Below are 27,194 nucleotides of genomic sequence, written 5' to 3' on the forward strand. Positions count from 1 at the left end.
ATTCCTCCTTTGATTCCCCCTCAGTGTGGTCACATCATGTCCTTTACTTTTAAGAGCAAAGGACAATAAACACAAATGTAAATCAGTGCCAGTTCCTCCCCCACCCCTCACAAGTAAGAGCTGAAAGCCTCTGCAAACCAGCAACCTTTTTAAGGATCTGAAGGAAAAACTCAGGAGGTTTTTGTTTGACTGAAAGAGTTTTAGGCTGTTTTCTGTTTTTAATAATTTCTCTTAGGGAGTGTGGGAAGTGAGATGATGTTTTTTATAATGCCCCCAAGTCTTTTCCTTTTATTTCTTCTCTCTGTGCTTTATCATGAGATTTTTGTACCACATCTGTGATCCATTCATATGCAAATACTCTAAAGTTAACAAAGCAACTCATGTCTTTTTTTCTGGGGATCGAGGTAGATTAGGTGTAGCTGTGTGGAGTGGGGCTTTTTTTTTTCTTCTTTATTTTAATGTGAGTCAGTGGGGGAGATAGAGGAGAGAGAGAGAGGAGCACTTTCAACAGCTGTTCCAGGGTTTGCGTCATGCGGCGCGAGCTAGCGTCATGGCTGAGTGTTCGCACGCTATGCATACACACACACACACACACACACACATACACACTGAGGCATGCTGTGGGGACCCCCAGTCGAAGGCATGACCAAACACAGGCATCGCATTCTCATGCAGCCGAGCAGGAACGTCACCTGTTTTGAGTGATGATGGGTTCTGCTGGTTCTGCTCGCGCTCTCACATTTTACTGCATGTTTGCTGCATGACGGCCGCTCCCCCGCTGTTCCTCTTGTTAGTCATCAAACTATAGTCTGAGTGAGAATGGGAGAGGATGGGCTGTGGCTGCTGTATGTGTCGGGAAATATGTTGTAGTTGTTGCAGCATTAGGTTGAGACTGTAGATACAGCTGATGTGGTTACCATGGCTACTACTTTAGTTTTAAACTCATAAAACTAAATGTATGTTTTTAAATGTTACATTAAACGTAAAAAAAAACAACATAAAAACTTTAAAATGTAGTTTATTTGTTATGATTAAAGCTTTTTTTATGTCATCATCACATTTGAGAAAACAACATATTTACATATTTTCAATCTGATATAAAAGTTTAAAAATGTACTAATTTTACAAAATGTAGCGTGTATATATGTTAATAAAAATGTAGTTTCTTTTGAAGTTTCAAAGGTTTAAAATTAAGCAATTTTTTTACAAACAAAGAATCTAAGCTTAGCCTAGGATGTTTATCAATATGCAGATTTTTTTTATTAAAAAAATATTTTTTTTTACTTTAAGGTTTGAAAATAATTTTTAACTTTTAAAAATCTGCTAAATTAAAATAATGTTGTAAAATAATTCAAACATTTACTTTAAATTAAGCTAATTTTTACAGTCTTTTAACTTACTAATCCTTTTTTTTATATATTTAACAAATGAAAGAATATTGCAGACTTGTTTGTTTATTATTCCAAAACTGGTTTTAGTGGTTGTTAGGCAAAGTTTGCGGAGCAGCTGTCGTATTTTCTCCAGTTTGAGAAAGACCGGCAGCTCAGAGAGTTCGCTGTGATTCCTGCAGAGTCTCAGAGGAAAATGAGAGAATGGAAGTTTTGGGTTTGTGTTTGACTGTGATTTTTTTTTTTCTTCTTTTGATGAGAACAAGTTGTATTTTGATCTGTGTGCAGACTTCTGAATGACGATGTGTTTCTGTGTTTCTGTGTTTGCGTTGCAGGTGTACGCTCCGTCTGCCAGTACAGCCGACTACAACAGGGACTCACCGGGTTATCCCTCCTCCAAACCTCCCAGTGCTGGCTTCCCAAGCTCATTCTTTATGCCAGGTACTCACACACAGACACACACACACAGGGTCTGTCCCTCATCAAAACTCCCACCACTAGATTCCTGAGCTCGCTGTTGATACTGGATCACAGATGAAATGAGCTTAAAGTCCCCGAGCCAAAGCTAAAAGATGTTCTTAGATGGAAATCAGCTGAAGATTTGAGTCGTACATCTTAGCGGTTGTTGTAATATCCTCCCAGATACTGTACTGATCTGGCAGGTGCTGTAGGTGACAACAGAGATGTCAGTAGGTTGTTCTTTTTTAACTTTGCAGCTGTCAGATAAACCCTCCCTTCACACTGAATGTGCAAGTGCAGCTTTGCCAGCATTTTAAATACAGACTCCCACAGTAGCGCTCCATTTGACAGGAAGTAGAAGTTATCAGAGTTAATTTTGTGCATCTCTGAACTCCAGACAATTCTGTACAATCCTTTTCATGCATGTTTTTTTTTTTTTTGAGCAGAATCGTCAAAAGAAATGTTGTTGTAACATATGAATAACGCACCAGGCTGATGCATTTGCTTCTTTGAGTTTGACATTTTTATATTTCAGGTGGAAACAAAAGTGTCAAACTTTCATTTTAATGTTTATTTATGGTTTGTTTGGTTGGGTCTGTGTCTGAAGAATAATTTCTGTGGATATCTGCAGTTAAGCTTTTGACCAGAACCAGGTCCCGTTATATTATACAAGTTTGTCCAGCTCAGATCTGTGTTAACCGGGTTATGCTTAAACTTGAAGAAAGGAAACAGGTGTCCCATTTAACAGATGTTTTCCAAAATGAGGTTACTCCCCAAAGTGGGTCAGAATACTAAACTCCCAGATAGAAAGAAAACTGCATCAAAATTAAACTGATCTGAAATCATCTCTCTTTCTGTGTCTCTGTTAGATGGTCACCACAGTGGGGATCCCTGGAGCAGCAGTAGTAGCAGTATGAGCCAACAAGGTTACCATGGCAGCATGCTGGGGGGCGGGAACTCAGCCCACGGCCCCGCCCAGAGCTCCTCCTACTGCGGGATTCACCCTCACGACAGACTGGTGAGCAGAGCCGTCAATCACAGTTTACACCAACACCAGGGTCTGTGTGGTTTGTGACACAGGTTATAACTTTTAAAGGCCTTTAAAGGTGTTATATGCTAGCTTTTGCTATCGCTACATAGCTAACCTAAGAATTAATAGCTCTTTACGAACCAGTCTAGTGGAAAAGTTGCACGTTCAGCACCAAATTTTATTCCTTTACTCGCCAAGTGGAGGAAAGTAACACCAACACTGGAGTTAGCATGCTAGTCAGCTAGCACCAGCCCAGCCAACTTGTCTCGTTACTTTCCGATAACAGCTCACTGTAGCATCCAGACTGTCCTTAAGAAGTAGCACTGCTCAGAGGGCGTATTCCAACCTCTTGTATTGTAAAAGCAGCAGAGAAACTTACATATAGCCCAGTTAAGAAGATTAGAGACAACAAAACTGGTTTTCAGTTCTCTTGATTTCCCCTTAAATCCATGAATTTCCACACATATCCATCCATTTTTCTTAGAATTAGATAGAAGAGTTTTATGGTGATGTATGGAAAAAAAACATTAAGATATTTTGTATACTGCATGTTGAATATGGAGGTTTAAAGGTTCTTTCTTAACCTTGAAAATGGTAGTTTTTCAAAGCTTTTTTCAAAGCTTTTACATTGAGAGCATAAAATGACCAGAAAAAAGCTAGACCTTCTGTGACACTTGTGTTGGCTTACGTTTCAGTAATGGGCATAAAAAGCTCAGGGCATTCCTGAAAATACCCTCACATAACAGTTAAAGAAGGAGCTAATTCAGACCATGGTTTTCTTTGGATGAAAAAACTTAAACCGGATCCTTGTTTAATGAAACGAGTACACGGGGAAATGTTGAATCATTTGTTGATGGTGGTTTGTCAGACCAGTGACATGGGAAACCAGACTGATGAAAACAAACTTTAAAGCCCAAGTAATTGAAAGTTCTAGTAATTGAAAGTTATGGAATTTTAAAATCATGGCCACAACTCTGGTAAAGACATAGATTTATAAGCAACAAACATCTGTTAAGTCAATCAGTGGTCAATAATGTATTAAACTCTTGTATGGGCTCCCTGCAGAATGTATTCAACATGCTGTATTTTTCCACTTATCTTCAGTTGGCTGTGTTGTGGTTTACTGTCTGTGAGCTTAAACATTTAGTCACATGAAATACATTTATAAATTCTCCCCAAATGTAAAGTTCTAAATCTGCCAAAGGTCAATAGAAGGTAATTCCTTTAAACTAACAAGAGCTTTGTGTAATTTATGTTTACAAAACCACCGCTGCCTTTTATTTTATTCTTATGTAATGTTTCCTGTTTTGCAGTAGTTTGTCATGTTTATGTTGTAGTTTCATCTCAGTCTGTTCGTCTCCTCTGCAGAGCTACCCGTCGCACTCGTCTGCAGATATCAGCTCCAGCCTTCCTCCCATGTCCAGCTTCCACCGAGGGGGAGGGAGCGGAGGTGGAGCCAATCACTACAGCACTGCCTCTTGCACCGCCCCCACCAACGGCACAGACAGCATCATGGGTAAGACACCTGTGTGTGTTTTTACTTTCGAAGCAAAGGGTCGCTGCTAAGCTCTAAAACTGAAATTGAGGCGTCGATGGCTTCGTCTTAAGGTGTTTGGCAACTGCAGAGTCATCTGCTGTCAATCAGCAGGCGGTGTAGCTAATCACATTAGCTGATGTCATTAATTAAGTGAAGAAGAAAAGCATCCATTTCATTTGTGACATTCCAAGTTTAATGATGTCCATACAGACTTAAATGAAGAAGGGAACCGCCTTTCTTTCTGTCTGATTGGACAGAAAATAAAAACAGCTGGGATCACATAAGGTGTTTGTTTTACTTAAGAGATTAACATGTTAACTTTTAGTGTTTAATTTGCTTCCAAAACGCTGGTGGGAATATATTCAGTATTCGTCACAGTTTCAGTCATGCTATCAGCACAGTCCAGACTGATATACCTTAAAAACTGTTGTTGGATTGCCATTAAATTTGGGATCTTAACTTTCTATTCACCATCGTCAACCAATGACGTTCCCATCAGCTTCAGCTATGCTTTGAGTTCAGTGCCAATTAACAAATGCTAACATGCTAACAAAATTATAAACATGGTAAACATTACCTGTTCATTGCAGGACGTTAGCATGCACTCCACTGCTAGCATGTTAGACTATCAGTCTCAGTCTTATATGTCAGCATGCATCATTAGCTAGCCTACTGCTAGCTGCTTATAGTCTATGCTAGCTACTCTTCTACTACTCTTGTTAATCATTAAGCTAACTGTTTAACATCAGCATGTTAGCATGCACTTAGCACTGAGCTTCACAGCCTCACAGAGCTGTTAGCATAACAGCTAATAGCATGTGATTATTAATGTGAATTCATATTCACATCAAGATATTTTTTGCTTGTTTGAATGTCTTTAATAATTTCTTGTGTCAGAGCTGTAGACTTAAGACTTCAGACATGGACTTAAAGAGACATAAATCATGACAATAAAGACTTGGACTTGACCTGGACTTGACCGAGAGACTTGACACCTGACTTCCTAACAACTTGACTTCAAGTCTCACATCTTGACCTGGTAAAATCAGAGACCTGACAGACCTGCAGCTTGGCAATTTATAATTTGGACTGACACTGACTTTAAAAAGCTCTGCTGTGTTTAAGACTTAATTCTAACCATTAACCTTCTGCAGCAACTTTTACTGGCTGTTTGTGAACAGACAAGATTGTTAAACTGATTTTTTGTCGTCTCAGACTGCCGGCCTGGGTGCACTCACTGCTGTGTGTTTATGTTTTGACTCTGGAAGAATCCACAGATGATTGACTCACAGTTATCACTTGAAAGACAACATTACCAGTCCTTTCCAGTCAGTCAGGAGACCACATTTTTAATTTACTGTCACATAACCAGTTGTAACTGTTCCTGCTGTGATTTGTCTCAGATGATTCAAACCACTTTAAAAGTAAATTTCGGTGTCAGAGGAGAAGGCAGGCGGTCAGAAACTGAGTATAACTGAATTGAGAGAAGCACTTGTACTCCATTTTGGCTCGACCTTGACATCGCTGACACACACACAGCATGCCATATGGACCCCTTGCTTTGAGTCCCGTAGAACAAATAGGACAGCAATAAGAAACAGATTGAAAGTTTGTTTTCATGGGAAGACATCTCCAACATTCCTCAAAGAGATCACACACACACACACACACATATGAGCCAGAGTAGATGAGTGTAAACACAAGATGAACCTAATAAAAAACATGACGCTGTTGTTTAAATATAAACATATGACAGACGTGTGCACACACATGAACAGTCAAACACAGACTCGCAGTGTTTACAGCCCTTTTTCTGCCTCAGTCTTGATTTTGGACTAGTAAACAAGTGAGTAAGTTCTTCTCCCAGAGACAGAGAGAAGCATCTGTGGTCACTAGATTCATGTCAGTTACAGTTATTTGCTGCTTTTCTTTGTCTTTGATTACATGTGAATTTTTGTCCACGGTGACCGTTAGAGTCGATTGTAAATGACATGAATCACAGCCACTGTTCTTTGTCACCTTGGAGAGGCTGTAATATCATTTTAAGTCTGCATAATTAAATATAAATGGATAATTTAAGGGTACAACCACATCCCCTTTACCGGCTCGGTCTCACCTTCCATTTATTACAATTGGTGGGAAGCTGTTGAGGGATCATGGCCTAGTTACTGCACCAGCAACTCCCGAATTTGATTTTGACTCTATTGTGTGTTCACTCTTGAAAAAAGACCATTAACTTATGTCATTATGATTATTCAGAAAGTCAAAAGTATGCAAACTAAAATATAAATATTACTGTGCTGTTGATGTTCCCATGATGCAATGCTCAGAGGAAATGGAGGAGCTACCAGAAAAGAAATGAAAAAGGCGATGAGACGGCTTCAGAAAGAAAAATAAGTATTTTCTTCACTGTTGCAACATTTGTTTGCACACAACGCGAATACTAACTGCAAAAACTTATGGTATGAAAATCAGTATGTAGTACTCAGTGTACACACTCATTGAGCACATTATTAAGTACTCACAATAGTCTTTGTCAGGATTGTTTTTCCAGTCTTCAACTGATGATCCAACTCCAGCCAGTCTGGCCATTCTCCTCTGACCTTTCTCATCAACGAGGCGTTCACTGGATGTTTTTTTTCCATCATTCTCAGTAAACTCTACAGAGACTGCCGTGCGTGAAAATACCAGGAAATCAGCCGTTTCTTAAAAACTCAAACCAGCCAGTCTGGCATCAAACAGACACATTTTTTCCTGCCTGTTCTGATGTTTGGTGTGAACATTAACTGAAGCTCCTGACCTGTATCTGCAGGGATTTTGCTGCTTCGACTGATTGGTTAATTGCAAAAATTTGCAGGTGTTCCTAATAAAGTGCTCGGTGAGTGTATTACTAGCATGAATGTCACAGTATATTTCAGGAAAAATAACAATACATAGGTTTTTTTTTTCTTTCTGAAGAGGTGATGGACGCGGACATAAAAAAAAAACAACATAAAAATCTGTTTCATCTTCTGAATGCTCCCCTCCTTTGCGACTGTAAGCTCTCATTTATGAAAAAGATTTTCTCCTGCATATGTTCTAAATTATGCATCAAGTCAGGATCTGAGTTTGTGTGTGTTTGTGTGTCCATATGTGTGTGTGTGTGTGTGTGTGTGTGAGTATAACAGTAATCCCTTGGATGGTTTACTAGGCCAGTGGAGTGGCGTGAGGCTTTAACCCCAAAACATATGCTGCTTCCTGTCTCTCTCTCTCTTTACCTGTCTCCCTCTCTAACTGCTTAAAGAAGTCCAGTCCTGCCAATCTATGTAATGGATTCATTTGCCATGAAAGGATGTTGTTTTTGCTGCTTTATATGTGTGTGTGTGTGTGTGTGTGTGTGTGCGAGCGTAAACTTTCCATCTGGGATCTGCTATCAGGAGGGATGAGCTGTAAGCATGTCAGAGTGTGTGTGTGTGTGTGTGTGTGTGTGTGGGGGGGGGGGTGTTTGTGTGTGTGGGCGCTCATCTGGTCCTGTGAGGTCACTTCCTTCCTCTCTGGCCTCAGCGCTCTTCAAGTGTGTGAAACAGATTTAGTCGTATTTAGCTCCAGCATTCACACACACACATGCCGTCAATCAGTTAAAAATGTGTATAAATGTAGACAATGAATGTCGGTTTCTACTGGATTCTGCTCGTTTGAGTAGAATCGCTGCCGTCTGTGTGTAACGTTCAGCTCGGGTGAACTTTGCTCCACTCGGAAAACTGCCCTCGCAGTGCTGACCGACCTTTTGAGGGAACACAGAGTCCGAAAAAGAGAGGACGCTCGACAATTTTTACGTAACCACTCTCTTGAAACAGCTCCGCAGAAGAGATGCATCAGGGGACTGCAGCCAGTCGTCAGGAGTCCACGATACAGAGAGGCCTCTTGAGTTGAATGCATGTCCAGAAAGCAACACCATGAGCTTTTCCTGCCGTCTAAGACAAAATGAACTCATGAAAATAAGCTGGAGTTTTACAGCTTCCAAGCTAAAGGTGTAATTTCCAGTTTTAATGAGCACGTGTTGCCGGTCTGAGCGTGGACTGATGGCGCACAATAGACAGAATAATTAAAATATGTAGTCAACAACATCCTTATTTACAAGAATACGTCCAATTTTTTCCTTTGTGTGTGTGTCACAGCTAACCGAGCACAGAGCGGAGCAGCCAGCAGCTCTCAGACAGGAGACGCCTTAGGGAAAGCGCTCGCATCGGTAAGTACAGCACATTCACACATACAGGTTTTAGAGACCTGCTCAGTCCTTGAATCAGGGGACGTCCTAAATACCGTCTTTGAGGCTTCAAAGCTTCGGCGAAGGGGAGACGAGGACAAAAAATTGGATGAATCAGCTAAAAAATGTGCAGTAAAATAAATCACAGCCAGAGCTCATAAAAAATCATTTGCTCATATGTAGGCCTATAAACAAATCAGTGTTTTTTGTGAGGGGCTGGTTCAGTCCATGCACCTACAATAACATCATAATTAGCTACAGTTGGTAACCTAAGGCTAACATTAGCCAGTTTTAAGTGATAAATTTGTCGTAGATTCGTGTCCTCTGGTGTATCTGGCACTCGAATTTTTGGGGATCATCTTCTCAAATTGTAAGTTAGTCCAGATGTTCGACTTTTTCCACATCTTGTTAGCATAGTTAGCATCTCACACGTTACATGAGAGCTGTGATGCACAAAACTAGCTCTAAGATTAAACGTCTCTATCTGAGAATAACTAATAATGATTAATGTTGATTCACAGCTTCACTTGTCGCTGACTGTTCTTTTGTTTTTTCCAGATTTACTCTCCAGACCACACGAACAACAGCTTCTCGTCCAATCCCTCCACCCCAGTTGGCTCCCCGCCCTCCCTCACAGGTAAACACGAGGCGTTCACCTGCACAAACAAAACCAACACAGAAGCAAGAAGCAGAGCTGATTTAAGACTAGGACGAGGACTTGAGACTCGACTGTTTCTCAGACCTGACTTAAACTGCTCTCAAATGACTTGAGACTTGACCTGACTGACTGGAGACTGGAGACTTGACTTGGATGTGTCTCAAATGACTGGAGACTTGATTTGGACTTGTTCAGAATCAATTGAGACTCGAACTGGTTTGCAAACGATTTAAGACTTGACTCGAACTGAAATAACTTGAGATTTGACTTGACCTTGTCTTGAGTAACTTGAGACTTGACTCGAACTTCTCTCAAATGAATGAGTCTTCACTGGGACTTATTTAAAATCAACTGAGACTTGAACTGGTTTCAAATGACTTGAGACTTGGACACAGCTCTTAAGATAAAGACAGAAAAGAAACAAAAAAAAATTAAAGTGAATTTAGTTTTTTATCAGAAGCTAATCGTTTAGCGTCAATAGAAAACCATAAAGACACATTAATAATCGTTATGTCTCCTCTCCGTCCTCCTCCTCCTCCTCTTACTTCTCCTCCCGGCTGATGTTGTAAACTCTCCCGCTCCTTAAAGTGAAAAATGACTTTTCCTAATAATAGTTGTGTCGAATTTGTCTCTAATTGTCGCTGCTACACACACCGTTTGATATTTCTCTGCCACGCCTTGTGACTGATAGCTTTAATTACGAGCACCACTTCGACAAATTGTTCACAAACCTACCGGCTCTGCGAACACGAACACCCCCCCTCCTCTTCCTCCTCTCCTCCTCGTCATTATAGCTGCCTGGGATATTGCCTGCTAAACCATAATTGGTGTTTATCATTGTGTCAGAGTTACTCCACTTTTTACAAATTAGAAATGAAGCCTATTAGAGCAAACTACATGCAAATTGATATCCGAGGCTAATTCTGCGAGGGTGTTTTACAGTGTTGGACTCAGAATAATTTACCCCGCCGTTTAATACATATATTTGTATTTGCACATGAATGTACCCAGGTGATTATTCATTAATTAGCATATGGAAATGAGCATGTAATATGAATAAAGGAGAGAGGGGAGAGAAAAGACTGTGAGACAAAATGAGAAGACAATAAAAAAAGGAGAAACATGAGCTAATGAGATGAGATCAGAGTTACAAGGGGGAGAGCAGCTGGTGAGGGCAAAAAAAGAGGAAGGAGCAAGGACGGAGGGCCTCAGAAAGATGCTCGGAGGTATAAGGGAATAAAGGAAAGGAGGGGAGGAGAGGGAACAAAGGGAGAGAGGAGCACCGTGAGGAAGGAGAGAGAAAGAAGAGAAAAAAGAGATAAGAAAGAGAAGAAAGGAATGGGTCCTAAATCCAGGAAGTAAGTTAGCATGTTAGCATTTTAGCACTTCCTGTTCCCTCGTCCCAAAGTCAATTAGTTTTTGGTTAAATGTCTGAAATAAGGTCTGTGGTTTTAACACAAGCTCAAGACATTTTCAGGTTTTATTCTCCGACATAAAACTCGGTCAGTAAATCCCCCACTCCTGATGTTTGAAGCTTTTACGTGTCTTAAAAAAGGCGGTTGCTAACGAGTGGCTAAATGAGACTACAGAGGTTGTCGGGGACGTTAACATGAAAACCCATCTACTCATCAGTCCACCTTTACAGCCTCGTTGTGTTTCTACTCACGCTCTTTCAAACTATCACTAACTTTCTAAGAAAGGCTTTTGTAGAAGAGCTCAGAGCTAAATGAAATGACCAGTTGGAAGCTTAGTGGTGAAGTTCGTTAGCTTAACATTAGCTTTTTCTTCCTGGAGATTGTATCTAGGCTTCAAACAACAGAACAGTAAAGATTATCTGATGATCGTAGTTGGCTTTTTGTCAAGGAAACCAGGGTGTTGCTAACTCCCAGATTGGACTACAAAAATATCTCTGTCTCTAACCTGAAAGTTAAACGTTGTCGGACTGTCTCCATGCACCAGCCCGTCGTCTCTCAGAGCCTCATATTAATGTAAATTCACATAAGTCGCCGTCTCTCTTCTGTCTACCAGCTAATGAGACCTGTCGATTCAGATACAACCCTTCAGAGCGCCGTCTAACAACAAAAGCAGAAAAGAACAGAGACACAAAGCTTGTTTATTCTGCAGAGGGCCCATGCTAATCAACCACTTGTACCTTTTCAAAAACAAAAGCCTGATATTAGCATTTCTGCTACGAGATATGAGTTGGTTTGTTTTTGTCTTTTCTGCCTCATCTCTGTGCCTATTATGTCCGAGCACCATGAGTGGATACGATGAAAGACTCCTCATGTGTAAAGACGTTTTGTGTTGTGTTTGGCGCCGTACGTCGAGTGGTTTCCTTTTTTTTTTTTTCGACATATAAAAGAGGAGAGGAGGTTTTTGGCTCTAATCCACTCTCAGACATCCATCTTGTGCAGGGTCACAGGAGGCTGGAGCGAATCCCAGCATGTAGTGGATGAGACGCAGGTGACGCCATGGCCGTAGAATTTACTAAACATCTCCCCTCCCTGGTCTCTTTTCCTTACGATGTCTCCTTGTCTCCTCTCTCCTAGCTGCCAGTTCAGCTGTCTGGTCGAGGAACGGTGGACAGGGAGCATCATCGCCAAACTACGAGGCTCCGCTGCACTCGCTGGTATTTGCACACACAAAACCACTGTGTTCATGTCGAGATCTGACAAACAAACTGTCAATACATGATTTATTAAGTATTAATAAATCAGCCACACAGGATCCTGAGAAGAGAGTCCTCACATCTGTTTGTGATTTTCTTAATTTTTAAAAAATTAAGACCATAATAATGTGACGCATTTTCAATCCAAAACCGTCAGTCTGCACCTCGAGCTGTCACTAACACTGATCACCAAAGTGCTGATCACAGAGTCTGCTCAATTTATTAAACGTAAACAAGCCATAAACACACAGTAACAGTGTGATAGTTTTTTCCTTAAAACAGTCCACAACCTTCCAGTTCTTTGCACCACTCCATGGCCCTGAGCATTTCAGGGCTTGATTCATACACATTTGGTGCTTTAGAAAGTATTAATGACAGCAGAAAAGTGTACGTGCTACTGTCTCTAAATAAAACTTCTGCTACATCAGTTTACACAAGAAAGAAAACAGGTTTCTGACGTTCTTCTGTGCCCGTTTGTTCTGCAGCAAAGTCGTATCGAGGACCGCCTGGAGCGTTTGGATGACGCCATCCACGTCCTGCGGAGCCACGCGGTGGGACCATCTACGGGTATGACCAGCGGGCATGGCGACATGCACAGCCTCATCGGGGCCGCACATACGCACAATGGTGCCATGGGTGCTCTGGGCAGCGGGTACGGGACGGGACTGCTGTCGGCCAACAGACACTCCCTCATGGTAGGACCCCGAGAGCTTGTTTTTGTGTCGTGGTGATTTGTGTAGTGGCAAGAATTTAGTATTTTAAGAAGATTAAGAGAAATCCAGTCCATCCTGCATCAAAGCAGAACATTTAAAATACTTATCATAGACAAATAATCAGTCAAAACTACAAACAGACCCATCTACACCCCACATCCTCCGAAACATATCAAGGTCATTTACAAAAACACAATATTCATACTCAGCCCTGAGGAAAGGAGAAAGGAGAGGAAACAAGTGGAGAGGAGGCTGAATTGAAAACATGAAGTAAGACGGCAGTAATGTTTTCCATATTTAAAGCTTTTGGCTTTTTTTTGTCAACTTGAAACAATAAACATAAAGAACCAAACAGCTGTGTGACATAAGGAGATGTAGGAGGGTGAGAGAGAGAGAGAGAGCATTATAAAACCAGTATAAACACATTCAGATGCCTGAAAATGTTCAGTCAGACCTACTTTGTTTATTTGTGTTGTCCATATTCACATGTGTGCTCACACACCAGATGTTCATTCAAACTAACACACAAGACCACCTCACACCTCTCTCCCCTCCCCTCAGTCCACTTTTTGTTCTGTCCAAACGTTTTGTACTAAGGCTGCAATAAGTGGTGCAGCCTGTAGGGGGCACCAGCAGCTCTACACTCTTCCTCATGACAGTAGTTCAGGAGCTTTGCACCGCTCTCGCTGTTTTTTGTTAAAGTATTTACTTTGAAGTGTTATTTTCTAAATGGAGAGCACCTGTGGTAGACGGGAGTGGTTGTGTATGTGTGTGTGTGTAGTTTTGTGTGTGTTGTGTGTGCGTTGGCCAGCTCCCACTGAGATTATCGTCTTCTCACGCACATCTGTCCATCTCCCTCTCTCCTGGAGGTCAGTGCTGCATCATTGTCTTGGATAAACACATGAATATTTCTCTCACCGTGTTCGTCATCGTCCTTTCTTGCCTGCATGTCTTTGTTGTATTTCTAACTCTGTAGCAGTGTTTTAGCCGCTTTTAGCTCATAGTTAGTAGTAGTTTTGGTGCTTGGGGTTCATTGGTTCATGCTTTACTTGTAAGACTCACTTTTTAACGTCCTTGTTCATCGTCTGACGTGTGAAAGCATCTGATTTTTGCCCAGTCAGTGGAGGTAAAAGTGTGCGTCCTGTTCAGGTCTCAGTTATTAAAATTCTAGTGCACCCCGCAGTGCCTCGCCTGCCGGGCTGCTGACAGCATCACCACTGAGTTTTGTGGCTTGAGACAGCACTCGGTTTGTGTAGTTTACAGCCTGCTGTGATGTGCTTTGTCTACAATGACTCAGCAGTTCAACTGACAAAACGTGAATCAACTTCTTGTCCTCTCGACTGATGCATCAACTTGTCTACTTTTTTTTGCAGTGTTAGTATTTTGGCGTTGGTGGAGACCAAACGAGTAATTTGTAGTAATTTGAAGGTCTCCGTTTTTGAAAATATTTTATAGTTATTAAGAGTTCCCTGGGAAATATTTAAGTGATTTAAAGGGAGTTTAAAGAAATAAGAAAGGCTTTAGCTTGAGAAGTTACATAACAGATATCTGCTTTTTCAGATGCTATATAAAGGAGGAAAAGAAAAGTCAGTTACATAAGGAAATACAGCACTTAGAGTTAAGGTAACCAAACTTCAGGAAAAAAATTTGGCTCAAGAAAACTCCTCACTTTGCCTTAAGTTTGATAGGACACATTCCAGCATTTCAGGAAAGAAGATTTCTTGTTTTATTAGTTAGTCTTTAGTTAATATTCAAAACTTTTAACACAGATTTAAAAGGTGTTGAATAAAGAGAGCTATGTGTTTGGATTTATGATGTGATTTCAAGTCTGCGGCAAAGAAAATGCTTAAAATTTGAGGGGAAATACTTGAGAACTACTTTTCAGCTTCATTTGTAGGTCGTTCTAAACACTTCTTCTCATCCCCCCTCAGATACAAATTTGGCATTAAACTTAATGAAGTGACTTGGAGGTTTAGCCCAAGAAAACATTTAAAGTTTACCTCTTGCTAAAGGTAATGTTTTTATTAACTACTTTTCAGTTTAATCTTGAAATGATTCCAAATACTTTTTACGACTTGTTTTCATACGTATGCGACCAGTGGAAAAAGAGAATAAAGTGGAGTGAAGGATGTGTGCTGAAAACCACGGTTTACTTATGGACTCTTTAAAAACACACACACACACACACACACACACACATATGCAGGCTCTCATAAATAGCTGCTTGTGTTGTCATTAGGACTCGTGTGTGTGTGTGTGGTGTGTGTGTGTGTGTGTGTTTATTTGGGCTGTGGATTATTGGCTGATAGAAAAACAGACTCATTACTGTAACTCTGAAAACACACCAGCCCTATAACTGCTCTCACTCATATACACTGACTTATAAATATCCTGGATGAGTGTATGGCGCTGGTTAATGTCAGATTGTGGGGACCCAGACGGTTCACTGACATTGTGGGGACCCAGGCAGATCACTCACATTGTGGGGCCTCACCTCCATTGTGCAGTAAAATTTGAAGTATTTTTCCCTACTTATAGATTCCCATTTTGAAGTTTTGTTTTCAGGATCTCCTCTATGTTCCTCAACATAAAAATGCAAGAGAGGTTTTGAGGATGACCCAAGTACTACAATACCCATGAGCCTCAGCTAATGATGGTGTGGAGAAGAAGAAAAGTCTTGGTGCTAAACCAAAATTATACTTTTCCTCTCAACTCTCACCAGGCTAGTACGTCAGTTGTGGACGAATCTATAAAACCTCAGTAACATTAAACACTGTTTTTCTTTTTACGTCATGTGTCAGTGTTTTTTAAATTATTGTTTTCTTTTATGGCAATTACAGCGTGATTAATGTGAAGGAAAGAGGGTGGTCACGGCAAATAAACTGTGGTTAACAGCGACTAAAACACTTGGTTACAAATTGGTTCAGTGTAAAATATGATCAAAGAAGAAGAGATGAGATGTTCACTGCCATGTTTTTGGTATTTTACTGTGTAGTACTAGTAGTTTAAGTAGTATTGAAGGTTGATATATATCCAGGTCTGGATACAGTTCATAGTATAGAATGTGTAGCATGTTTGTACTTTGTTTAACAAACAGTATAAACTAAATTATAGACGTATTGCTTATAATCTGTCAGTGTTAATAATTTTCCTTGTTCTGTCATACCAATAAAGCTTGTTTGAATTTGAAACAGGAAGTCTGAACCAAAAGAAAAGATGAGACTCAATAGAAAGACTAAAAAAAAGAGTGGAAAATAGAAAAAATAGACCGAGAGGAAGGAGTGATGTCATCTCTAAAATGAAGCCATTGTGTTTGCAGACTTATTTGTGTATTTCCCATGCACAGTCACTTCTTTTTCTTTCTTTCTTTCTTTCTTTCTTTCTTTCTTTCTTTCTTTTCCACCACATTCTTCTCTTTGTCATTTTTTTATTCATTCACTTTCCAGACTTCCTTTCTTCAGCCCCTCTCTACTTGTTTTTTCTTTCTTTTCTTTGCCTTCTCTCTCTGACTTCTTGTTTCTTTTCTTTTTATGTCTTTTTTTCCATTTACTTCCTCATGGCTGTGACTACTCACTCTCTCTCCCTCTTCTGTTTTCTGTCTTCTCTCTTATTGACACACATTTTATTACATATTTACTTCATTATATATTTTCTGTCACTTTTGTTTTCATCCTCATGTACTTCTCTCTCTCTCTCTCTGTCTTTCACACACAGCTGTATGTAGTTTGGCAGTGTTAGGCAGAGACGCCTGCAGGCTGAGGTCATAACTCTGGGAAAACAGGTGGTAGACTGATGTGGGAGAGAAGGAGAGAGAGCGAGGGAGAGGGGGGAGAGAGACATACAGCGTACATAGACAGGAATGCATCGCACACACAACCAAATACATAAATAATACAACACACTGATACAGCGGTTACAGTTTTGAAGCTAAAACTAAAGTGGCAATGGACAGGTTTCCCTGTAAGCCTTGCTTTCATTAGAAGTTTAAGAAACGTCATTTTGTCACCAACAAAATTATCTGTATTCAGCTGAAGTACCACAAGTTAATACCAGAAGTTGTCTTGGAAGTTGTATTTTCTAACCTAATTTTATTCCCTGTGCAATTTTTTTGCCTTTAAAGCATTAAAAAAAGGCAAATAATTAATAATGAAATGTATTTCCACAAGTTTTATGAGCTGTTTAAACCTCACAACCACCACAAATTAAGCCAGAGGAAACTGAACAACCAGAAACTGAAAGAAAATGTTTTATAAATTGAAAGTTTCTGGTGTACTTTTGGTTGTTTCTGGCTTTGGACTCACCAGTAGCCAGGCTGCTAGGGTTAGCCATGTTGCTAATGCTATGTTTTCCTGGTGGTATTCTTTGCAGCAACATTAATTTCACTTGGAAATGTTAGAAGGGAAAGTTTTCTGTTGCCACTTTAAGGAGTCTGATCCCTGCAAACACCAGAAAACAGAGGAACAGCAGAGGTAAAAAGTGACGTGACATTTAACTAACTGTGATCTGCTTTAAAACAAACTGAAGAGGAGGATAATATACGAACGTCCAGACTCTCTGTGAAGGTTTTAAAATGTGTTTTCTGTTCTGCTGTCTGCTGCTGATGATGTGTTTAAGTCACGCCAGTTATTTTACTGCATCTCAGCTCAGTGTGGATGGTGACTCCTGAAACGAGGGGAAAGGTTAAGGGAGAGAAATGTTTCTCCCTCCCTCCCTCTCCCCATTAAGCAGAGTTACATTACGTGTAATGGATCATAATCTGCATCACTTTTCCGTAAAACACACTAATGCCTTTTAATACTCTGCATCTCCTCTCTTTTCTCTTTCACTAAATTCACTCCTATAAGCTGATGGAAATCTACCGCTCTCCGTTTACGTCCAGTACAATAATGCTTGTATATTCTTGTGAAAAGCCTTCTCAGTAAAACAGAGGCTGCTAAAGCATCAGATTAATGCCTCAGGTTTGGAAAGACACGTTCAGTTATCACAGGACGTCCAAATATTTGTGGCCATGTTGCATAATAGCCGGTGGAAACAGGTAGGAAACAAACAGGAGCAGCGACAGTTTCTTTGCATTTCCTAAAATGATTTTATTTATTTGTAGCACTACATACAACGTGTAGGTTTATTCTGTTTATTCAGGTTTATGTTCTAATTAGATTGCTATGCTCCCAATTTATTCAGTGAGCAAAACTTAATGCTTAACTGGTGATAATCACAGAGAAAACAACCATAAATACGAAGAAAAAAACATAATGTTCTCAGAAAAGCTCTCAATATATAGTTACCATTCATTTAATAAACACACCACTGTGTTTCCACTCAACATATATGTTCCTGATGGAATAAATTACAGGTCTTTATGCTAATCTACAGCCCTATAGTATGGTAATGATGTTTCAGTGCAGGTTGCCTTCACTGTTTGTATTCAAAAGCCGTGTGATCTGAATATTTATGCGGAAAAAGAGGTTGTGATCATTGGGCATTTGTGTGCAGCCTCGTGTTCATGAAGATGAGCAGATAAATAAACTTTAACAGCCTTGATAATTGCTTAATACAACATGGGTCTGGGTCTCAGGTCGAGAGATGGAAATGCGAAAAACTGGGACAAAAAAGCTCATAAAATATAGATCAAATGGATGCAAAATGTCTTTTAGCATGCACGTATAGTTACATAACTCTAAAGATATTTGAATTATTATTGAATAACTATCAAAAGATTATTAAGTTCCACCTACTCACCTTTTTCTGGAGCTTTCATCTTACAATTCTTTAGGTGCAGCTGAAAGCTCCCGAAAAAGGCCAGTAAGAAGACGCTGAGTTGACTTTTAATAAAAATATAAACATGACATAATACTGTAAATAAACATTCTTTAATTTTCAACTTTAAACTTTCAGTATAATATTTTAAATTTGTCACAACAAAGCAAGCCACAGGACACAAGAATAAAACCTCAGTTCTTCTTCATTTACCATTGTCAGATTATCCAGATGGATTTTGCTCTGACAAAAACATTTTCACCTCAGAAGAACATTTTTCCAAATGACATATTTCCTCAGACCTCTTTCTTTCCCTTCCCTCCATTTTCCTCTGTTTCATTTCTTTCTCTTCCTTTTTCTTTCTTTTTTTAAAATTGACATTATACACGACAGAGGAGTCTGTCGTTCTTCACTCTGTTCATTACACGGAAAATTACCAAAAAAAAAAAAAAAAAAACATACATACGTATCCCACTTCTGGAAAATGTTGCTGTACTTTTCCTCCCATGGAAGTCCAACCTCAACACTGAGCTCTGTGTGTGTGTGTGTGTGTGTGTGTGTGTGTGTGTGTGTGTGTTGACGTTGCTGCAGCAGGTGCTTTCTGTCAAGTGTTCAGTTTGCACAGAGGAGAGACTGTACAGCTCTGAGACTGTTCCACCATGTGTGTGTTATAAAGTCAGACCAATGTAGACTCCAGTTTAAATATATAATGTACATCTGCAGGAATGCACTGCATTCACTACAGAGAACAAAACTGAGAGGTCCTCTTGGTAGTTACGACTTTCGCTTGTCTCGTTAAGTGTTTTTCGGACCAAACAGATCTGGGGAGCTCCTGCCTGCAAATAGGAGTGTTGAAGTGACGTTAGCCAGCCGGCGGTGGGTAAAGCAACGTCAAAATCTCATATTTCCCACGATGCACTCAATAAATCCTGGACCTCACTGTCAGTCCATATGTCCGTGCGTTGTTCCATTTTTTTTTACAAGTTACAAGCCGTTACAAGCTGTTAGGAGGGTTCTCCAACTGTCTTTGAAGCCAAAACTAGTCTGTTCATCATAGAAATTTTCAGCTCTTCCAATGTCAGGGAATAAGAGGTAAAATACATATTAAATTAATGTGTTAAACGAGCCCATAGGTCGTCTGTGCAGCAGCTTATTACGACCTGTGGTTGCGTTTAGCTGTCAGGAAACCCCTAGTGGCCATAGTGATTATAACAGGAGCAAAGTAGGAAGTCAGGTGACGTAGTATCAAGAGCAACAAAGTTTGTGTTAGGAGGAGGTTGGAGTGGTTGGACGAGTCGACAAAACGCAGGACCATGGCGACAAAGGTGCGCCATGGTAGGGTAGGAGCAAACAACCTATGTGTTTGTTCATATATAAAAATGTAATTTTGTGAAATTTTCCTGCTCCTCAGAGGATACACCCTGACCTTTCAGGACAAGATTGACATCTTGCATGTAGCATCACCCTGAGTCTGCTCTGTAACATAATGAAATTGAGCAAATATGGCATCTTAGATGAGAATCCAAAGTGGACTCCTCCTCTCCTCCTCCTCTGAAATTTTCTTTTCACAGAGGTGTGTGGGTTTTTTTTTCTTTCACAGACTGCGACAATAATCGAAAACGACAAATGGAAATTGCAGAAATCCATCTAATGCGGGGTGAAATATTACAATTTGCAGAGTTAGTAAATTGACAGAGTTTATTCTTCTTCTCTCAGACACAGACACAGACTTGTCCCAACTGTTTACAACTGCATGACAAATCTCTCTGTGTGTGTGTGTGTGTGTGTGTGTGTGTGTGTGTGTGTGTGTGTGTGTGTTGTCTCTTGACCCAGAAATTTCCCTCTTTCTCTTCTTCCTGTGTAATCAGTGCACTGGTACACAAACACACACACACACGCATTTTAAATGAACACACTTCGCACTGATCAACAACATTGCAGATGACAGTTACTCAGCACCTCCTCCTCTATCTCCTGCTCTGGCGCTTTCTATTTTTTTTTTCTATCTGCTTTATTGAAATGACATTTATATACATCTGTGCCACACAAACAGAGACAAAAAACAGCAGATAAAAGAATAGAAAAAGTGACAAATAGACAAAATATATTTTGTTTTTATTTGGTATATTTGTGCATATAAACATCAGTACTTTTTGAGCATCAAAACTTTTCAAAATCTGCTAATTCTTGGTCAAAATGTATATTTATTCACTGACTAACAATATCCACTGTCTAAACAAGGAAAGTTTTAAAGCACAATTCTTTGACGCACTCTGGCATAAAAGATGTTTATATCTCCCAGACTAAAATATTGAAAAGTGTTCAGCAATGAAGACAAACATACAAAAAGTAAAACAAAATAAAACAAAGAAGCTTTAAACTTCTTGGTATTTATTTAAACATATTCTGCAAGTGAAAGACGGAGCAACGTGTTTTGCACAAGTGACCCTGATGAAACGTGCACATATTGTGTTGCTCTCTCTTCTAACAGCAGGAAATGTTTTATGTCGGTCCAGAGTTTCTTTTCTTTCTTTCTGCCTTTTTCTTCATCTCTTTGTGGCCAGTATTGAACCAGAATCAGACCCAGACACACCACCGGACACATGATGTCTAATTTTACCTTTTGTGTGTTTTATTTGCTTTATTACAAATACAAATAACTTTCTACTAAAATCAGCTTACAGAGGATGGTCCTTGAACACAACAACAAGGAAAGTTTTCAAGACTGTTTGTTTTGTTGTGTTGTTGGAGCTTTGATAATACAGTTAAGAGCAGTTGGTGCATTCAAGGACACTGTGACATCTTAAGTTTTGAGAGTTGGCCGCTGCAACAGCAACTTCTTTTTTTTTTGAAGGCAAGAAAGAATAGAAAACAATATTGACTTTAGTCTTTTCACAGTATTTTTTTCTTGTCTCGAATCACAGATGTCTGAGTGTCCTTGAACGCAGCTCTGACAAAAATCTGAACAAACCAAAACAAATGTGAACAAAATAATCTCAACTCTGGGTCGTCTTGCTAACTTTTTCATGGCCACAGCTAAAAGAAAAAATCAACAAAATTTACTTGTTGACAGTAAAAATCAAAGCATTTCACTGCATGATGAGGTTTATCTATCCGTCCAATCAGATGCCTTGAACCTGGTGGGGTAAGTAGGCGTGGCAGCAAATATTGGCGCCACACCGGCAGCAGATCAGTTTCTGTCTGATTTATTTATATTTTTCTCCTCCGTCTGTCTCCTCATTTTCCCTCCTCGTTGAACTAAATTAAGGAAGAGAAGAAGGAAGGCTCGTTAAAATATAAAAGCCCTCCATTAAAAATGTACGCCGCCCCTCTCTGTCTCCCCTCTCTGCTGCCATTTTACATTTGGGAATCCGGGCGGTGATGAAAGGCAGAAGAACGGAAAGAAAAGACAGAAAGAAAGACAAGAGGCAAATGATAAATAAGGGAGCAAACAGACATGTGGACAGACTCGCACACAAAGACACACAACTGACAAACAGGTCGACATTTTGTGATATTTGCACGGAGCGAGAGCATGCGGTGGGCACGACCTCGCCGTCAGCCAGCTGGATTAACAGACAGACAGAGGGATTTCATTTTCAAAACAACCTTATTTACACTACAGTTATTAACAGTGAAGACGAACGTTATACATGACATTTAAAATAAGTGCGTGATGAAATAAGAAAACATGAACACAATATAAGCATGTTGTCATCTAGAAGAAAATTTAGTTGTATCAGAGTAACAGTTTTGCCTCATGTATAAAAAAACAATTTTGAATTATACCAGTTTTAATCTGCTGCAAAAATTAAAAATCCTGAAATTATTTGCTTCTAAACAAGATATTCTCTGTTGTTTTACAGTCAAACTATCCTTCTGAGGCTGATTAGGAAATCAAATAACTGCCTAAAGGCCCTAGACCCCCATGGGCCCCATAATTCCCCAGCTCACTGTCTGTCAATTGGTTTTAATAATGTGATTAATTACAGATTTGTTAGGCAATTTGCACACATATCAACTAAGGCAGGGTCTACACTGACTGAAGTTGTTGCTCTATTTGAACTCTGGTACAAATATGGTGGAAAATCCCTAAATGAGGATGTGCGTAATTAAATTACTTTAAGAGATAACCTGGGGCCCGGTGGAAGCTGCATCCTCTAGTAGGAAAAGCAGTTGATCCGATTGATAGCTTTGTAGGCGAGTGTTTACAGGTACGACTACATGCCACACAAATATATTTTAGTTTTAAAATGCTTCACTATTTCCATGTTTAATGATGTCTAGCTATATCTAGCAGGTGTTGTGTGGTTAGAAAGTTGTGAGTCTACAAGACGTTTGTACCTTCTGTGCCTCCAGAGGGAGCTGTGTGACGTCTTATAGATTGCCTTAAGTGATGTCACTTGAGTCAACGTCAGTTGGGTTTAAGGGCTACAAGTTTTCAAAATAAATAATAATCTGTAGGTGTGGATTTTGAAAGACATGAGTTTACCTAGATGTCTGTAGCCTCATCTCTACTCCAGAGACTTGAGCCGCTAGCGTAGCATTAGCCGCTACTAGCCTAACCCACCTGAGTCTGCGGCTGAGTTGCCTTGTGGACACTTCAGGTGCCAGGTTTTGACAGAGGAAGAAGAATATGTGGAATAAAAAACTCAGTATCTCAGGCTGTGCAGGGATTTTTATATTTTCTTCTTCCCTCTCCATCATGAGTCCAACAATTTCTGCTAAATTGGTGAAGTGCTCTTTGAAGAATGAAGACCCAGAGCCAGAAACTTAGCATAGGCGGTTGTAAGTCAGTTTCCAGAAATAATCACTGTTAAATCATCAAATTTATTTGATCGATGGGGCAAATATTGAGTTATTCCCTCCTAGCAACCACCACCATCAGCTGAAAGGATATGTCACTCAATGCTAATTGGTCAGAGCAAAACAACCCCCCCCCCATTCCTTAACAGAAAACAGCTAGCATGAGCACAATGTCAAGCTGAATAATGGATTGAAATGAAATGGCAATTCAGGCTGATTATCACGCTATTAAGGACCCACACACACTGCGTCCCCGCTGTCGCTCGGCCTCCTATTGTTGAGAACTTTGACGCGGTATTTATTTATTTACTGTTTACAGTACAACAGATCTAAATATATGTCAGGATTCATATCGAGCAACTGTCCTGCTGATATGTTCAAAGTAAAACAAAGCTCAGGAGAAGGAGGGTGAGAGAGAGAGAGAGACTACTCTGAACCACGGGATGCAAGGAGAAAGCTGGCATCTCACACACACACACACACACACACACACACACACACACACATATATAAAGCGAGCCCATCTCGTGCCAAAACAGTGAGTCCCTGCTGGAAGCTGCTCGGTGCTCTGGGAATTAGAAATCCCACAATTAAACATATGGGCATTAAGATAATTGTCAGTTGTTGTGCTGTCGTGTGTGTGTGTGTGTGTGTGTGTGGCAGACAGATGGATAGGATTCAGCCAACCACACACACACACACACACACACACACACACACACACACAGCCATGCACTCTACAGTATTTCATTGAAAACGCACATGAAAAACAAGGAGACACTCAAGTAAGAAAAACAGTAAATATACATGTCAGACATGCAGATATGAATTTGGACAGATACACACACACACACACACACACACACACACACACAGGTACACAGGTACACACAAGTACAAGTCAGTCTGAGCACAGTTTTACTACCTGAGCTGAACTGTACAGGACAAAATGGAGAAGAAAAAAAAAACATCTTGAGGAATGGTGTGTGTGTGTGTGTGTGTGTGTGTGTGTGTGTGACAGATGGAGATCTTCAGTGACTTGGAAAGGTAGAGGATGCCCTCAACAGGCCAAAGATAAAACTACAACATCTGTAGGAGCAAAGAAAGAAAGAACAATTACAGTGTCATTTTTTTTACTTTTATAATTGTGTAATGTTGAAAACAGGAGGTTTTTCATCCTCTCCATTTTCCACTTATACAAAATTAATGTAAAGAAATTCAGTAATACTTGGTTGTGGTCATATAACGCTCTGTTAGTGTTAGTGTTTAAAATACAGTGCATTATCGTCAATAAAACATAAATTAAAAGCTAGAATACATAAATAATTAATAGTTTAAATACTTGGTGTAATTATGGGATCAATTAAATGATTTCTAAATGATAAAAGTGCCACTGTGAGGGAAAGTACATGAGCAGAATATAAATATAAAACAAAATCTCACTTATTTTAATACATTTCAAGTGAAAATATAAAGTTAAAAGAATAATTTAACAGGTTTAATCACAAGAAGAGAAACATAATATATAACATATACATGTTATACAACCAAAATACATGCTCACGTAGCTAATTAACCTCCAATAACAGAATGCAATCATCTGATCAACTGCAGTATAAATCCAACGTCAGAGCTTCCATTGTTTTCAAAAACTATTAAAAACACATCAGTGAGTCAGACTGTTGCGCCGGGTGACGTGTTCCCTTCTTCACCACGAACACACGCTGCAGTTTATTTTGACTCATTCCCACGCACACTGTCCTGCTGCTGTAAATACTCATTAAAGCACCAAGTGTGGATTAATCCGCCGCTAAAAATAGACCCTAATAAATGCACAATTTATTCTTCTTATTAGAAACTACTGGACCTTTACAATAACAAAATAAAATGTCATATTTCTTGAGCTGTTTTAAAAAATAAACACAGTCAAAAATAATAAATATAATTAAACACAACGAGTCCCAGAGAGTTCAGAGAAATTAAAGCCCAAAGCAGCCTGAACCCATCAGTTCAGATCTGAAACAGGTTCCATTTTTTTAAATTGTTTTTTTTATTCTTCAGACAGAATCAGAGCAGCTGCTTGTTCGCATGAAAACCTCCCTCTCACATCTTCTTCTTCTTCTTCTTCTCCTCCCTCTGTTTCCCAGGTGGGCTCTCACAGAGAAGACGGCGGCGGTGGTGGCGGCGTGGGCGGTTTGCGCGGCGGACACTCGATGGCGGGTCAGGTGCCAGTGCCTCAGCTGCCCGTTCAGTCAGCCACCTCGCCAGACCTCAGCCAGCCCGACCCCTACCGCGGTAAGCCCCACCCCCTCCAAAAAAATACTGTTTGTTACTTCAATTCAAACGTACGCTGACGACAGGAAGTGGCGGCGGTCGTGTGTTGTCTTTGCCTTTTGTAGCAGAAGTTTTATTTCGTGAACAACAACCAGAAACACAAAAACAAAGAGTCGGTGATGGACACACTGTACTGACATCTGTTGTTTTTGTTCATGGACATGTGTGTGTGTGTGTGTTTCCATGAAGGCACAGGCTGGTATCCCATCATGCACTTGTGCACACACACACTCACACAAACACTAAAAAACAACATTTATTATTGTTGTTATTGATAATAATACAGTTATAGTGAGAAATAGAAGAGCAAGAGGTAAAAAGAAAGTGAGTATGTATAAGATATATGTATGTGTGAGCAAGAGGGAGAGAATGAGGACAAAAAAGGAGTGTAGGAAAGAAAAAGAAGGGATGAGGAGGACAGAAAAGATGGTAAAAAAGAGAAAAGGAAGTCAAGAAAAAGTAAACATGAAATTTCCAGGGATGGATGAAGATTAAAAGGTCATGAAATAAAACAAAGAAGATGAAAACAAGAGAAGAGACAGATAAAAAAAAGTGATGACATGCAGGAAAATGAAGAGAAAGAGAAAAAGATATAGTGTAAAGGAAGAGGAAGAAAATTATGTTAAGAAGGACACAGCTGAGAAAGATGAGTAAAAGAAGAGCAGATGGAAAATATGTGAGAAGAAAAAGATCAAAAAGGAAAAAGAGGCTGAGTTGGAAAGGCAGTAATGACAGAAGAGATGAAGACAAACAAGTTGCAGATGAAAAACGATGCAGGGGAAAGACGAGATAAAAAGAAATGGGGGGAAATTAAGAAGAAACAAAAGAAAAAGATGAGAAATGAAGGGAAAAGAAACAGGTGAAGATGAGGAAATGGTCCCAGAAAGTTGAGAAAGTCAGACCTCAGCTCGCGAGCCTCGACTTTGCCACCCGAGCCGTTTAAAAAAAAAAAAAAAAGACTTTAACGAGGAGGGTAAACAAATATACAGCACGGTGTGATATGGATGTGGAGCAGCAGAAGTGTATATGAGCGAGCTGCGGAGAAAATTAGCCCTGAGCTCGTTTTTTAAAGGCTGAAAATGAGTCTGCTGGCAGCAAAGTTCAGCCGGCAGCAAACCACAGCCAAGTGTGTAATGAGGTGAGAGACACACACACACACACACACACACACACACTCAGCCAGAAGAAGTTACTCCTGCATCCGTCCATAACTCACACACACACATTTCATCGTGTGTGGAGACTGTAAATAAAGGATATTAAAATGTTTTTGGCAGCAGAAGCTGATTCGTTGGCAGAGCTGCAGTTTCCTGAGCTCTCTCTGAATTTTAAAACAATTCTGATCAGTAAACATTTGTATTAATTTGATACTGTAATATGTTCAGATTTGCATTACATTTATACTCAAACAGATTTTATCTCTCTAGGGGAATGTGGGGGGATTTTAAGTGAATGTAGATTTACTGTTCATACATAATTTAAAGGGTTGGTTTACACAAATTGTACAAAGCACTAAAAGTCGAACATAAATCACGAGGTGCAGAATAATCCAGTGTAATTCTTGGGGTCCTTGGCGGCTGAATTGTCAAATACTTTTC

At 39.8% G+C, this 27,194-nt stretch overlaps 1 protein-coding gene across 14 annotated transcripts in view; it reads left to right on the forward strand.

The window, feature by feature from the left end:
• Window positions 1–27,194, forward strand: part of LOC108901150 (transcription factor 4) — a 228,928-nt gene that overhangs the window by 189,330 nt on the left and 12,404 nt on the right. For all 14 annotated transcript variants that reach the window (XM_051072763.1, XM_018702560.2, XM_018702561.2 and 11 more), the window contains 8 exons: window positions 1,724–1,829; window positions 2,717–2,865; window positions 4,246–4,393; window positions 8,572–8,642; window positions 9,219–9,297; window positions 11,868–11,947; window positions 12,472–12,681; window positions 25,410–25,557. In XM_051072763.1, coding sequence (XP_050928720.1) covers window positions 1,724–1,829; window positions 2,717–2,865; window positions 4,246–4,393; window positions 8,572–8,642; window positions 9,219–9,297; window positions 11,868–11,947; window positions 12,472–12,681; window positions 25,410–25,557 — 991 coding nt within the window. The remainder of the gene's footprint in view (window positions 1–1,723; window positions 1,830–2,716; window positions 2,866–4,245; window positions 4,394–8,571; window positions 8,643–9,218; window positions 9,298–11,867; window positions 11,948–12,471; window positions 12,682–25,409; window positions 25,558–27,194) is intronic.

Source organism: Lates calcarifer, linkage group LG9 (genome assembly GCF_001640805.2).
Source record: "Lates calcarifer isolate ASB-BC8 linkage group LG9, TLL_Latcal_v3, whole genome shotgun sequence".
In the NCBI taxonomy this organism is placed as follows: Eukaryota; Metazoa; Chordata; class Actinopteri; family Centropomidae; genus Lates; species Lates calcarifer.